Here is a 16,391-nt window from a genome sequence, read left to right as displayed (position 1 = left end):
GAGGGTCAGGGGCGAAAGAGGAATCGGGAAGCGTAAAGACAAATGGCAGGAAGAGAGAGGGAGCGGCGGAGGACAGGGACGGAGAGAGAGAGAGAGAGAAAAGGCAGACGGAGAGCGAGGAAGATTTAGAGGTTGGAGAGGTGAAACTGGGAAATTGTCTAGACTTGAAGGAGGTGGCGGACAGGAGGGGTTGCTGGCTGGAGTGTGTGTGTAGCGGCGGTGTGTCCTCTGGTGACACAGTGGCTTTAATTTATGTGCACAGTGTGTGCAGGAGGGCGGCCGACATGATTTGAAGCGACGGAGACAGCCAAATGTTTTTCGCGTACTGTACAGCAGGAAAACAACACACACATGCATGCAGGCTGGAACGCACACGCGCCCCAATCTAGCCAATCAAACTTGTTGTGTGTGTGTGTGTGTTTGTGTGTGTGTGTGTGTGTGACAAATCTGCCAAGGTGAAGCAGAAAGCCTTGTTGAGATCCATCAGAGACTCTCCTTGCTCTGTGAGGGCACACTGGCACAGAGCCAGAGACTAGCCACAGCTTGTCAGTGGTGTGTGTGTGTGTGTGTGTGTGTGTGTGTGTGTGTGTGAGAGAGAGAGAGAGAGTGTGTGTGAGAGTGTGTGTGTGTGTGTGTGTGTGTGTGTGTGTGCCAGACAGCCTGTTGTGAAAAGGGCTTTGATTGAAATGGCCTCATCACCTCTGCTCTCCTTCACAATCATCTACACAGCATGGGGCTGGAGCCTCACCAGCACACACTTACAGTGTATGCATGCACGCACACACACACACACACACACACACACACACACACACACACACACACACAGTTGAGGCATATTGATGTTAGTGTACACACATCCCCAAATATACACCCAGGTATACTAACAGATTATACAAGAACCAGAAGTGGTACAGGTTTGAAGAAGGTTTGAAGGTTTGAACCAGCTTGCAGACCTGAATGTGTTGATTTACTGAACTGGTTTTGATCTTAATTGGTCAAAGATAATTGCGCTGTAATTACAGTGACTTTGAAATGAACTGAGTGTGTTGTTGGCAGTGGGTCGCTCAGTCTGTCAGAATCTGGAAAAAGGGAAAAGCGACACCAAATAGAGACAATGCAGGAATTAGAGTTCTAACACATTTTGTCAGATGACTCACTCAACTATAATCAGTGGGCATGCACACACATACATTAACACCACCGTCACAGAGATCAATTAATCATTCCGGCTTCACACGAATCCCCCGAAGTGTTTATCTGATTTTATCCCTCCACCACGCTTTCTTTATGCCCTGTCACACTCCCTCCATCCCACTGCTCTCCTCATCACGCTCCCTCTGTCCCCTCCTACAATGGGCTCCATCGGTGCGCTGTGTCGGTGTGTAATTTACCATAAGAGAAGGTAAATCAGGCTTAAAGAGCCTTACACACACACACAGTGTCGGGGCATGTGGCCTTGGCATCTTCCGACTGCACAGTTGGGTGACATTTTAACCCTGCAACCGCTGCACTGTCAAACAGTGTTTTTCTTTCTCTCTCCTCCTCTCTCTCTTTCTCTGACCACTGTCTGTCTCTTTATCACGCACAATCACCATGTGTTTATCGATGAACCCAATGACAGATTAGTGCATGTCACAACAGAGGGTTTTCACACCAAGCATATTTGGAGCAGTTTAATTGAATGCTGGATTGTTTACTCATTTAATTTGATTCGTTTGGCCAATTTAGAACAATGCCATTTGAACTCTGGTGGCACCAAATAATAGACGCCTGAAAATGGGAATCTCAGTCCTCCTCCAAGAGAACTGTGGTGTGGTTTGTGAGGAGTGAGAATGTAATTGTACCAATTATAGGAAACAACCCCAAAACACAAGGGTTTATGGGTATAAGGAGACAGATGTCTCCTTATGCGTCTGATAGCCAGCAGTTCCTCATGTTTGGAAAGTCTAGCATAACAAAATGAACCGAGGGCAAACTGCAGTCTGGACCGCTCATATTCAACTATTCTTCATGTGTTCTTAACCGGTATGAACACCAGAGCAGGTCAGTTAGAGCAAAGAGTGCAAAGTCCATCAGCTGGAGTTACAGGGACTGGAATCAGATTTGTTTTGATTCGCTCCGCTACCAAACGCTCCGACTTCACAGAATGACAGGCTGCCAGAATTCTTCCTGATAAACAAGCTGTTTGTGAGTCCATGTGACTTTTGTTTACAGGCTCTGGTTTGCTTGTACTTGGGCAGTGTGAACCTAAACAAACTAAATACAAAAATGCAACAAAGTAAACTTTTCAACTATGGCTCAAAGTAAACAAACTGTAGGTGTGATTGCACCCTAATTCCATTTCAGGCTGATGACAGCGTCTGCCATTAGTAGTATGCTCCGATCCAGAATGCCTTTGTGTGTGTGTGTGTGTGTGTTTGTGGACCTGGTCTAAATAGTCCTGGTTCCGTGATACACAGCGGACCCCATTCGCTGTGGATTAGCAGCTACAGGACTACGGATGGCGGTAGCACGACGGTAATCCACTGCAGTAATCTATTGTGGTAATCTGCTGCCGATGTGCTGAGGGATCATTAGCCAGATCATGGGATCATAGTTGGTTGGGGGAGGTGGTGTGGAGCTGGATTAACGCTACTGCCAGGTGTTGGGAGGGCACTGAGTGTGTGCAGCAGCGTGTGTGTGTGTGTGTGTGTGTGTGTGTCAACGTGCGCAGGGTGGGATGTGTGTGTGTGGCAGAGATATCAATGTGGGGTGAGTAAGTGGGTTAATGAGTTAGTCAATGGATGGAAACAACGAGGCAGGGTGGGAGCACAGTATAGGGATTGAGGAATAACTGTGTGTGTGTGTGTGCATTGTCTCAGTTCTAAATTTATTCTCATACTCATGGTTCATTTACTCATTAAGGTCATGTAAAGTTCAGCCAGAATCTATATCTGACAGCAGGGCTGCTGATTGACGCTGTACAGGATGAGCTGACACACTGGAGGCTACTGGCAGGCGGCTGCCATATGTTAAAGGGACAGTTCCACTGAATTTCAACTCATTTTACTGTTGTAGTACCCCCCTTTAACCTATAATATGACACAAAATGAATGTTGGACTACAGCCCTACAGTTTTTTGCTTTTGTTGGCATGACTTAAGGTCAGTTGACTAATGCATGTTAGTCACATCCTTCAGTAGGGCTGATTATCATTTTTTCCAATACCTTACTTTGTTGAATGAAACCGTATTATATTCTGCGATAGAGTAACATTCATTTAACATTTAATTACTTGTATAATGAATTTTGCCATCTGCTTCTCTAAACTGAATCAGAATATGCTCAATTGATTTTCTCAGTTCAAATACCCATAAACAACAAGAAAACTCACCTCCCATTGTAAGAATCCAACATTTGAAGCTTTTCCTTGTGTTTTGATGCTTATTAATGCCAGAAATCAGAACGATATCGATAGGTACCATTTGTGGAGAACCAGCCATATCCATTAGCTTAGGTTTATTCATTAATTTAACCAGATTTTCTTAATCACACCCTCCCTCTCGTCGCAGTCATACTGTATATGACAATGAAACCGTCTTGTATTGTGTGCCTCCTCTTAGCTGTGTGTAACACTGTGAGTGTTGCCCTCAGGCCGAGTGAAGAGCCAGCTGCTGCAGTCACTTCATCTGCTACGCCTGGCTGTTCAGTACAATGAACTATTGTTCTATATCTATTTATTCTACCTCCATTCCTCTTCCTTCCCCACTTGCATCGCAGTCCTCCTTTCATCTCCCTGACAAATTTATTCTTTCATTCAATTTGCTCGTTCTCGCTGTTTCTCTTTCTGTCTTTATGAGCAATTTTCAAGTCATTTGCTCGGCTTTGTTTTGTTCCCTTTTTCTTTTCCCTGTCAACTTCTTTGTTTTTTTGCCTCTCTACTTTCAGGACACCCTTTCATTTTCACCCTATTCTCTTATCCGTCTTATCGGACTTTTCTTGCTTCTCTTCTCCGTTCCCTCCAGCTTTTGATCCCATTTGTGCTCCACCATCTCTCCATCTGTGCTGAGATTCATCCCTGGCAGCAAGTCAGTGATGGAAGGGAACGGCCGCATCGGAGCTAGAGAGAGAGTATAGAAATAAAACAAACTGGAGCGAGGGAGACGGAGCTTAATGCGGGCCGGGGATTATAACCGATAGATGTCCTTTTAGGCCAAACAGAGCGCAGCGGTAAAAGCTTTATGGGGACGTGGCCATAATTTCCTGGAGGGCATCGTGTGTCACGCAGTGAGATGTGACAGAGGAGACATGCACTGACATACGCAACACACACACACACGCTGGGTTAGTAACGCCAGCCATGATGACGCCAGTGTTCCCAAATGTCCCTGCCACCCCAAAGACAAAACATCACTACCACAGCGAGAGAGAGAGAAACAGACACACAGTCCAGCCCCCCCTCTGCCCTGCCCACCTAAATACCCGCTGACCTGCTTTCGCTAAGCCTGTCTGTCCGGCCTCCTCACTGACCGAGCCCGCCAACTTAATAAAAAGCCATTTTGTGGGACAGTTATGTGAATAAAGACAAACAAGCAAGCGGGCTGTATTGGAAACTCTGACCTCTGCGCCTCCCTCTGTCTCTCTGCCTGCTGGGAGGTGTGGGAATATTGGAATTGAAAATCGATACGCGCTGCTGTTTTTTCTCTGTAGCGAATGGGGGTGAGGCGAGGGTTTTCAGTGCTCTCTCTCTCTCTCTCTCTCTCTCTCTCTCCCTCTCTCAGAAGTAACTGATGTGCTTTGTCTGCCCTGTCTTCCTCCCTGTGTGTGGGGGCAGATGAGTTGTGAGCGACAGGGTTTAAACATAGGTCCCCTGGGAGCCAGCAGGCTGCCGCCGCTTGTTACACTACGAGCCAGCGGGGAAATTTGCCCATCGCAGCAAAATGATACTGACAATTACATTACATGATTAGTGCTCTTCATAACCAGAGATCGCCGGTCTGGGGGCCGAATGAAGACACACATCCCACTGGAAGTCTGTGAACCGGTGAACCTGCCACCCCGAGCTCAGGTTGCCCTCCGTGCCCTCGTGTTCATTATTGATCACCAATGTCAGGTTACCACTACCTGTGTTTGTCACACACACACACTTAAAGACTTGATCACACACACACAGGGACACACACTTTGACAGTCCCTGTTGCTGCTTTTTCACTGCAGTTTGAAGGCTATTTTGACTGCACCTCATGGATTAATTTGTATTTTTTTACCTATTTTCTTGCCAAAAGAAAAATAGTTTACAGCTCGGCTTTCTCCATTCTTTCTCCATGGCATTCTGACAGCACAGCCTCTGTTTACGTAACGCACACTAGGCTATATAGGCCATTTGCTGAAAGTACAGGGAATGTATGTCACTATGCGTGCATGTGTACATTATGAGATTAAAGGGGGCAGCTTTGTTGTATCATTCCAGATTTCCCTGATCTCAGACCATGAGCGCAGCATGGGTTGGTGTGAGAGTACTGGCTTTTCCAAAACATCCCTTCATTCAAAAATGACATGATGACATCAAGTGCGTTTCTACTACGCTTGCAGTATGATGTGATCCGGGTGATACTGGGAAATAAAGCCGAGACATTTCCGTCACATGTCACCTCACTTCGGCCCTCTGTGATTGGTGGTGGAGATTTAGTAGAGACAGATCTTCTTTCTGCTTCACTGGATGGGGATGGTTCTGAAACCTGTGTATACAGGTAGTGGGTCTAGAATAGAATAGAATAGAATAGAAATAGGTAGAGCAGAGGATCATCGACATTCTTACAATCTTATAAAAACTTCCTACTGGAGGGTCAGGTCTGTCTTGTTGTGCCTCTGATCCAGGAACCAGGAACCAGAATGATTTTAAATTCTTAACCTCTTCCTTTGTTGCTTCCTTAATAATCTCTTGTTACTTGGATCACTTTCCCACCTCTCTCGTTATTTTCTTGCAGTAATATAATGGTGCGTTACAAATAAATATTAGAAAGTGAAAGGAATGCATGCAATGCAAAAGAATGCATGGATGCCATTGAAACCAGCGACAGTCTCCTAATTGTTTCGTTGCTATGGTTGTTACTATGGGATGATACTGTGCTATACTCTAGGTGACATTTTTTCACTTTCAAAGCCATTCAACTTTCTCTCCAGTATTTTTTTTTTTCACTTTCAAGGCCTTTCTACTCTTTTCAGAATTTCAGAAGCTAGATAATTGCAGGGATGCAGTGTGTATACCAGATACATAACACAAAATTCCAAACAGAATATATCTGTATAAACTGAGTGCTGCGGGTTGATCGATGCAGAGAGCGAGGCTCGGCCCATTCTCTGCACTCGGCGCCAAATGTGATTGTGCTGCCTTGTCATTTCAGCTAAGACCATTGCAGCTCATTACAAGTCAGCGAAGGGCCACTCGGCTATTATTGGTGACCTCGGTGAAAATCCCACGCCATAGTGCTAATGAAAGTTACCTAACCTTGACATTTGCCACCATGCAGAGACTAAGCTGCCAATCAATCTGTCGTTAGCTGGAGTAGCCAGAGGCAGGAAGCAGAGAGCTTAGCAGGGGCACTCGGTAGGTGTGTGTGTGTGTGTGTGTGTATGCACTCAGAAAATAAGGTGAGGTACAACAACTCTGTACCTTATTTTCTTAGAGATAGTGTGTGAGTGTGTGTGTGTGTGTGAGAGAGAGAGAGAGAGAGAGAGAGAGAGAGAGAGAAAGAGAGTGTAGTCTCTAGGCAGCTCTTCAGTGCTGTGACTGGTGCAAAATTACCAGAGAGGAAATGAAGCGGCACAATCAATTTTTCAGCCGGGCTTTGGAAGATGAGTCAAAATTAAAACAATTATTGGTTGAAGACCAGTTATGTCAAGTGTCTGGCAGGGCTGGAGATAGGGGAACCAAAATAACTTGTATAATCTTTTCAGGGAAATATTGACAGTGGTTTACTTATTCAATCTGTCTGAAACCTCCTTCCTACCAGAATGGGCACACTCATTGGAAACAATCTCATTTTGGCACACAGTTCCTTCCTTTTTAGAAACTTCAACTATGCTTGTGCTTCTACTTTTTAAACTACAGAGTTATTTATTTAGACTGTCCTGTTTATGGCATACCTGTTCTCAGTCAAATAGCGAACAAAAAAGCAATTGAGAATTTGTGCCTGATCCTTAAATCCGATTTTATGACTAAACCTCTTGACAAACAGAAAAACTTCTGACTTAAGAAATGAACCTTTAATTTTGACCTGCTGGCCATCTGTCTGTGTGTTTTCCCAGGATCCCTCGGTGCAGAAGGTGGGCGGAGGCAGGAAGAAGACAGTGTCCTTCAGCAGCATGCCCTCTGAGAAAAAGGTAGATTAGCAACAGACCTCGCTCTGTAACGGAAATACTTCAAAATTTCCATCATGGTTTCTATACTTTGTTGTTACAAATGAACATAGTCAGTAAAAGTGTCATTGATTTTCCAACCCAGGTAAGCAGTGCAGCGGACTGCCTGGCGTTCATGCAGGGCGGATGTGAACTGAAGAAGGTTCGACCCAACTCCAGGGTTTACTGTCGTTTCTACACGCTGGACCCGGACCTGAGCTGCCTGCGCTGGGAGCCGTCCAAGAAGGATGGGGATCGGGCTCGGCTGGACATGGGCAGCATCCGGGAGGTCCGCATTGGGAAAAGCACTGAGACCTTCCTCCATAACGGTCCTCTGTCTGAACACCTCGCCGAGGAGGCTGCCTTCTCCATTATACACGGGGATGACTACCAGGTAGGAAGGGAGGGAGGAAGGGAAATGGATGGATTTAATGAAGTCACATCCAAATATTGCTTGTGAGAATAGAAACAGCATTAAAGTCAAGAGAAATACAAAAGTAGAAAAAATACTTAGTGACCTCAAATCACCTGAATCAAATCAAACCCAAATCATTACTACATTAATTTTGGGACATTCGTATAATTATTGTAACAAACGACACCAATGCCAAGGCCATTGGCAGCCTCTACTGGTCTCTTCACTGCATTTAACACTGTGTGCCACCAGGTTGGATTCACTGAGAAATATGCAGGATTGGTTTACAGCACAAAGGGACATTGCTTTATGGCACAAAATGGGAAGAGGGCCGTTTGCACTGTTCTTCCAGTGCAAACAGAGCTAAAACTTTCATAGTTTCTGGCAATGGCAGATGGTGCAACGAGGGAATACATTTTCGTCTTTTATCCTTCTTGCTCTTCAAAACACACGTGGAGCGACACCAGGGAGGGGGACAGGACAAGCCTTTGTGGCTTTGTTTATGGGAAATGTGGTTGTAATTTGGAGAAACACTAGCACTAACAATTCCACTGGAAGATAGAGGCTACCAATCGTCCCCACCATGGTCGCATTTGTTTACAGTAATTATACAAAAGTATCACAATTACTTTGATCATTATATATTGATGTTTAAAAATGCTACATGCAACACCTTTAAAGATATACAGTAAATAGTCTTAGAGTCCATCAGTCAGTCCATCTATCCATCTATCCATTTATCCATCCACTAATCTTCATTGTCTATCCCTCTCTCCAGTCCCTGGACCTGGTTGCGTTGTCGGCGGACGTGGCCAACATCTGGGTGACGGGCCTACGCTACCTGGTGGCCCACCCCTCCATCATCGGGGGCGCTGGGGGAGGCGGAGGGCTGGGCGAGGGGGGGAGCCTGGCGGTAGAGGGCAGCGCGGGAAGCAAGATGAGGAGCGAGTGGCTGGCCGCCGAGTTCGCCCAGGTGGACGAGGACGGGTACGGCATTGTGCCAGAGGACGTGGCAGTGGCCACCATCTGTAAACTGTGCCCCGGCATCAAGGAGGCCAAGGTGAGGGGGGCAGGGCCGGGGTGACGGGGCTGTGGTGGAAAGTCTGAATCACTATGTAGTAATGTAACACCTTCCCAATTCATGCTTCATGTGGAAACAAAGCAGAGTACATGCAGTTAAAATGACATAATTGTGGCCAAAAAGACAGACATAGACTTTTTTAATCCTGTGTTTAAAATGGAGAATTTTAGCAAAAGACTATCTGAAGAGGTCTGAAAATACTGTGATCTTTCTGACTCTTCCTAGAGAGACTTCCAGATGGCATTAAAAGGCAACATGTAAATGGAACACGATAACCTTAAAAGGAAGATGACACTGGACTCAATCATTGATAGATGAGAGCCAGGTCAAAATGGAACTTTGCAATATGGAAGAAATTGTCTGCTGCTGTCTTCCTTTGAAAGTTATGATATTGCATATGCCTTCACACATTATTGTGAGCATTCATATCATATTCAAAGTGGTGGACTTTTCAGGTGCACGGTCCTTATGAAAGGTCAAGAACTTTCTGCGCTCATACGGAGCTTGTGTGTGTCAAACCACACAAGAACCAGGGATTAGAGTTATGACACAGTATTTAGACGCTTGTATTAACACAGCATATTTTTGGAGTCAGCTATATGTTTTGGTCTTTTCTCTGCTGCATCAGCACACACAAGCTAAAACATAGCTACCCAGCGCTCATGTGATAAGAATGACAGCGTGTCAAAACCTCAGGTGATTCTAAGGCTCCATACACCTCAGCTCTAGCCGGAGCAGGAGCGGTGTGTCGCCTGATAAAATGGGCTCTTACTGTATTTGGATAAGCAGAACATATAATCCCTTGTGACATGAGGTTTTTCCCCTTCTTCCTCGGTGGGTGTTGTAGCTGAGTTCTGGTGTGCAGTCACGCACGTAGGCTTGTTACATCTCCCACTAGGAGCTCCTGTATCACCTGCTGCCTGAGCAGCAGACAAACACAAAGAGACAGAATTACCCTGGAAACACAGAGAGCATGGGAATATACAGTATATTGCTGCAGACAGGCGAGAGGCCTGCTGACAGCCTGCAAGAACCTCAGACAAATGTTTTAGCAGGCTGACATCAGAGGGTGGACATTTCTGCAAGCATGGACTTGAGCACAGACAGATGAAGCGATAGGGAGAGGAAGAGGAAACGCAGGCAGAGAGAGAAAGCAATAGGGAGAGAAACGGAGACAGATAAGGAGAAGAGATGGAGAGACGAGGGAGAAGGAGTGAGATGGAAGAAGGGATGATTATATCGTTGTGCCCTATGATGCGGGTCACTTTAATATCCTTACTGAAAAAATAGAACTGAACTTGAATCAAGCATCATTGAAAAATTAGGCATTATATTGATTAACTCATTAACTCACCCCATCTCTCTCTCAATAATGTGTGTCCTCTCATCTTCCTCCCTCTCTCTCCTCTCTTTCATCCGCTTTCAAAATGTCGTCCCCCTCCCCAGGTGCGTCTGCGTTTCAAGGAGATCCAGCGCAGCAAGGAGAAGCTGACCTCCCATGTGACGCGTGAGGAGTTCCAGGAGGCCTACTGTGAGCTTTGCACCCGTCCCGACGTCTACTTTCTGCTGGTGCAGCTGTCCAAGGACCGCGAGTGTCTGGACCCCCAGGACCTGCGCCTGTTCCTGGAGACGGAGCAGGGCCTGTCCCTGGCCACGACCGAGGGCTGCTTGGAGCTGCTGCGGCGCTACGAGCCCTCGGCCCAGGGCAGGGAGAGGGGGCTGCTGGGCCTGGACGGCTTTGCCCTCTACCTGCAGTCCCCCGAGTGCCAGCTGCTGGACCCAGAGCAACTGGGCGTGTGCCAGGACATGAACATGCCCGTGTCCCACTACTACATCAGGTGGGTGTGGCATTTCAGGAAAATTCGGTCATTATCTACTCAGAATTTTCATTTTGGGATGAACTGTTCCTTTAAATTTGGTTATTAGTCAGGTATTAGTCAGTGATTAGTCATAAGTACTATAGCTTGTGTACTGGTAAAGATTTAGAGCCAATTGTGTCCAATTGAACCAATTGTTTTTGGCCTGTTCTCTGACATTTTGCGAGAGCTAAGATACTTTCAACTGTTATTTAATGTTGCTATTAGATGTCATTTAGAAACAGGGCATTATTTGTATTACTGTGTGAGTATGTCTGAAGGAATGCTGCTGATTGCTTCCTCAGTGCCTCGTATCGTTCCTACCTGCTGGATGACCAGGTACACGGCAGAGCAGACCTGGGGGGGCTGACCAAGGCCCTGCAGACAGGCTGCCGCTGCTTGGAGCTGGGAGTGACCGACGGCCCAGAGGGGGAGCCTCTCCTCGGGGTTGACTATGGTCCGGACGTCCCCCGCCACCACCATCACCACCACCATCACCACCACCACCACCATGCCCTTGTCACTATCCGCTCTGCTCTGGAGGTAGTCAATAAGTATGCCTTCCTGACCTCCCAGTACCCACTGTTGGTGTACCTGTGCCAGCGCTGCTCCCCTGCCCAGCAGCGCATCCTGGCACAGCACCTAAAGAAGGTGTTTGGCTTCCGTCTCTACACCCCAGAGGCCCTGCCTGTCAGCCTGGGAGGGCGAGCCACGACCTTACCCTCACCCGAGCAGCTGAAGGGACGCATCCTGCTGGTGGGGAAGAAGCTCCCTCCGGAGGAGGACGGCTCTGAGGGGGAGGTGTCTGAGGAGGATGAGGAGATAGGAGGAGGAGGGCCTCTGGCGGGACGGAGAATGACCATCCCCGGTGAGGAGGAGCTGGGCGTGGTCTTGGTGGTGCCTCCACCCCCTCAGCCCAGGAGGCTCCGCCTCCGCAGAGAGCTGTCTGACCTGGTGGGCATCGCTCGCACGGGCAGCCGCAGCTTCTACGCACAGAGAGCCAGTCAAAAGCAGGCTCAGCAGCAATCGCCGCCCAGCAGTCCCTCCTCTCCCAGCACACCGATGCCTCCCGAGCCGCCCTATTGGACACTGTGCTCCCTAGGGGAGGGGGAGGCCGGGCGGGTGACCAGCGAGAGCCCAGAGGAGCTGGTTATGTTCACCAAGCGCACCCTGACCCGGGTACGGCCCAGCTCGGTGAGACTGGACTCCAGCAACCCTAACCCACAGGGCTACTGGAAAGGAGGGGTCCAGCTCGTGGCACTGAACCAGCAGACCCCTGGAGCCATGCTGGACCTCCACAGAGGTCGCTTCTCCCAGAACGGAGGCTGCGGTTATGTTCTCCGCCCCGCTGTGATGAGGGAGGAGGTGTCGTATTTCAGCGCCCACACACAAGGCTGCGTGCCAGGAGTGCCACCTCAAACCCTACGCGTCAAGGTTGACACATGTCTATCGTGCATTCACCATCCAGTGTTTGCTTTCCAATGAATTTACCTGTAACATATTTTGAATAATTGTGATAAATGTTTTGTCATACACTCAAATACCCACTAAGTTAAGCACAAGTAGCCAATAGCCAAGTAATTAACTTGCTTTCACCTAACACTATTGCATGTGCAACTGAGACACACTGCTTTGTATTCTACTGTGCAGGTGATCAGTGCCCACAACCTGCCCAAGCCTCAGGGAGCGGGGGCTAAAGGTGAGGTCATTGACCCCTACGTGGTTCTGGAGCTACATGGTGTCCCGGCTGACTGCGCCGAGCAGCGGACCCGCACCGCCGCACAGAACCAGGACGACCCGCTATTCGACGAGACCTTCGAGTTTCAGGTAAGGCATTTTGATGCTGTCAAGTCACTGCTTTGTGAGTTTTTTTCTCGTGGTTATCCATTTACTGTAAATATCTCTATTTACTCGGTGTTTCACTAGATGGGAGGCAAGACTCAAATGAGGCTCTCCCATGAATACACTGATGTATGCATTAAATTCATTATATGAGACGGGATTTGTTGACTGCAGTGCTGCTGTTTTGGCTTTCTTACTCGTCGCTGACAGAGTCCTGTATTAGTGAGGCTGAGCCATAATGACAAGCTGTCACAATTGATACGGCATGTTCTCTTTGGCCACGTCAAATCTGTATGTGTGTGTGTGCGTGTGTGTGTGCAGCAAGCTGCCTTAGAGCAGGCATACCTCCACAATGACGACAAGGGACTTGTGTAATGTGTGTAATTTAAACAAATAATTAACTGTTTTTCATGCGATAAGGGGGTTCTCTGGCTGGGGAGAGAAACAAAGTGAAGTCAGTTGAATGCATGGTTTGGCCGTCTGGTAACACAAATACCGGCAAAATTGAACCTCTGCTAACGCTTAATAAATGAGTCATAGAGGCAGCCGCAACTCCATCTGAATATCCCATTTAACTCGGAAGCATTTGAATGTTATGACAAAGTCGTCTTTTGACTGATACGCAGTTGTGCGCTTAAGAACTGGGTAATAGTCACAAGTGTAATTACAGGCATAAAGTGCTTTTAAGACCAGACTAGCTGGAGTTACAGCAACAGATTGTGCACATTTGGGGTAAGAGGAGGATGAAGTGTTGAGTAGAGAAGAGATGAAGGTTGCAGAGGAGGCGAAGGAAAGAAGAGAGCAAGAGGAGGGGAGGGGAAATGGCTTTCAAAGAGGAGAATGAGGAGGAGGAGAGTGTTGGTGAGGAGCAAGACTTTGGCTCTGCTTGTCTCATTAGCCCTGTGGCCTGTAACCCAAGGTCTAGTGGGGGACTGGAGGGCAGTGTGGCGTGACTCCCACAGCACAACCACACACACACACACACACACACACACACACACACACACACACAGTCACGCATGCCCTGAAACACAGAAACAGGCATGCAAACATAGCCATGCACAATCATACTCGTCACACCAGTGGCCATGCCGCTTGGTTAAGTGTGTGTATCAGACTGGTGAAGCCTGCTCTCGTATTTCTTAATCACAGGCCTGCAGGTTCTGAAGCGGCAGCCAAGCTCAGACACTGGATAGCCACATCAACACACTCTCTTAACACATGCATAAACACTTACAGTGCAAACTAACTGTAATTAACCTTCCTACGCCCTGATGGAAACTGCCGTCTCACCTCTCGCTGCATGTCGACACAGTTACAGCACTTCTTAAATGTCTGTAGGAATATAATGAAGAATATAAGATATAAGAATAAAAGGAACCTGTAAGAATAGGGATGCTACCGCTCATACACCTCCTTTTCTCTCTTTTCAGAAGCAGTGTATTTGGTTAGAAATTGTTTGAAATAAGTGCCGCAGGGCTTTTCAGCACAGCCATGGCCTCCCTGCTGAAAAATGAAGAGAGTAGAGAGAACAGGATTGGAGTCATCATTTGGCACACACATGAATCTAGAGGCACACACACACACACACACACACACGCACACACAGTCTGCTGAAGCTGTCTGTCTGGCTTCTCCATGCATGAAACTCCAGCTATTCTCCCCACTGCTCAGCCTTCAGTCACAGCTTAGGGGAATGGAGTGCAGAACACACACACACACACACACACACACACACTTACACAAACTTTCTGGGTGTGTGCTCTTCATAATAATGTGGTCTAGGACCTAAGGGCAGCCAAGTCCTACTTCAGTCAGTGTGACATGTTCTCTGCTCCTCCATCCATCACCAGCCTCCGCCTCAGACTAGACTAGACTCACATATTGGTGAAACATTAACATTAACATGGCACTGCGTATGTATATATGTGTGTGTGTGTGTGTGTGTGTGTGTGTGTGTGGTGGTGTGTCTGTGTGTTTATTTCCTCCCCATGAAATGACATTTCTACCTCAACCTCAGAACCCCCCCCTGTCCTCCAACATAGTTGTCTTGCCCTTCAGGTTTGTTTATTTTGGGGTTCAAGGAGTGAGCTGTACCATTCAGTGGAAAAAGAGGGGGTCCCGCTACCTCTCTTTACTGCTGTACTCCCCTTGTCCCCTTCAAAATGTAAAAAAAAATAAAATTAAACAGATGTGACAGAATACGCACACACACACACACACACACACACACACACACACACACACACACACACACACACACACACTCAAACAAACCGTAATCTTAAGGGAATCAATGTCTCAACCATGCTGGTTGAGTTTGTTTCCATCCTGTTGCTCAGAGCCTGAAGACCTCATATGGATTTAGTGTTGGACACACACACACACACACACACACACACACACACACACACACACACACAGAGTGAGCTTGGGGCAAGTTTATACTCATTCTCTGTAGGAAGTGATAGATAGTCAGCCTTCTTTATCCTCTGTCCTGGTGTTGCTCTCTCTGCTATAAACACTATACACATATCCATCACGTGTGTGTGTGTGTGTGTGTGTGTGCGTGTGTGTGTGTTTCTGTGTGTGCCTGACTGTGTGAGGGTGTTTGCAGAGAGAAACAGAGACATTAACAGATAATGTGTTTTTGTTTGACATTTTGTTTACTCTCTGTCCCTCCTCACAGAATGAATATGCAGAGACACACTCTCAGCGCCATTAGTCCTCCCACTTATTCAGTGTGTGTGCGTGTGTGTGTGTGTGTCTGTCTGTTTGAATGCCTGCGCTTACATGTGTGGTTGTTTTTTTGCCTTATTAGCCCAGAAGGTATTCCTCTGAAGGTGTGAGCTGAAGTGTAATATTTCACCCAGCATCCCCCTCTGCACCATGGTATGTTAGGATGCTTAATTTACCCAAATGCTGAGCCTGAACAGATTCATAAATGACACTTAATAACAGGAAATGTTCTGTTTGAACTTCCCAGCTGAATATCGTGACTAATTGATCACCTTCTGCTGTGTAAACACCTAATGAAGTGCGTCTTCTCTGCCTAGTGTCTTCATTATGAGAGAGCCGCCACGACTTACGGTTCTAAATCAAGGGCAGATGAATAATGTACAGAGACACATTTACACGCTGTCTGAGCTTCCTTAGGCTCACACATCCCCAGCCTTCTCAGGTGACAAACATTAAACTTTAAAAGCCTAGATAATCAGCCAAACTCAGCTTGTTCATTCCAGCGCTGTAAATAAGAGGTTTGTTTTTGGAGACAATTTATAATTGGGTATGAGAAGTGGTTTGTTTTTAGAAGCGCCGAATCCTTTCCGGCGCCAACAAGTATCACAGTGCTGTGCTGACATGGAAGGGGTTCAATTTATTTCCCTGCTTTAACACAAGGGATTAAGGTATCAGCTATAGCAAGAAGTCAGTTAAGATTATATGTATACTTTAAAATAGTATATTATAGCAAATGGGCTGTTCTCCAGCACCTATAAGCTGTATACAGCTGATTGAAGTGTTTAAAGGAGGGAGTTTAAAGGCAAGGGATTCGACAAGTGGAAGGATTTTATGACAGTTTGTTGGGAAGAGGCTTAAGAGGATGGCAGCGTCACCGTGAGTCAGAACATTGTGAAGCGGTGACCACGGTGTTACGGTGGTGACCACCAAGGAGCCACAGGTTCTACATCATTGTGGACCAGAAGGCGATCCCACGCAAGGGTCAAACATCAGTGGCGGCCTTTGACGAGCTGTGCAAGGTATACTTTTGTCTTCAGTCTGTCCTGCGATGAATCTCTGAGCAGCTTCTACACATTCAT

The 16,391-nt window shown here is 47.0% G+C and overlaps 1 protein-coding gene across 1 annotated transcript in view; it reads left to right on the top strand.

Moving 5' to 3' along the window:
- The window catches only part of plcl1 (phospholipase C like 1), a 60,057-nt gene that overhangs the window by 29,121 nt on the left and 14,545 nt on the right, over positions 1–16,391 (top strand). Inside the window, exons 2-7 of the mRNA XM_071926343.2 lie at positions 7,290–7,364; positions 7,486–7,773; positions 8,573–8,854; positions 10,322–10,713; positions 11,037–12,165; positions 12,382–12,558. Coding sequence (XP_071782444.1) covers positions 7,290–7,364; positions 7,486–7,773; positions 8,573–8,854; positions 10,322–10,713; positions 11,037–12,165; positions 12,382–12,558 — 2,343 coding nt within the window. The remainder of the gene's footprint in view (positions 1–7,289; positions 7,365–7,485; positions 7,774–8,572; positions 8,855–10,321; positions 10,714–11,036; positions 12,166–12,381; positions 12,559–16,391) is intronic.

The sequence above is a fragment of the Centroberyx gerrardi genome, chromosome 10 (genome assembly GCF_048128805.1).
Source record: "Centroberyx gerrardi isolate f3 chromosome 10, fCenGer3.hap1.cur.20231027, whole genome shotgun sequence".
NCBI lineage: Eukaryota > Metazoa > Chordata > Actinopteri > Beryciformes > Berycidae > Centroberyx > Centroberyx gerrardi.
The sequence above is the reverse complement of the archived record's forward strand: the minus strand, read 5'-3'. Positions and strand labels throughout refer to the sequence as shown.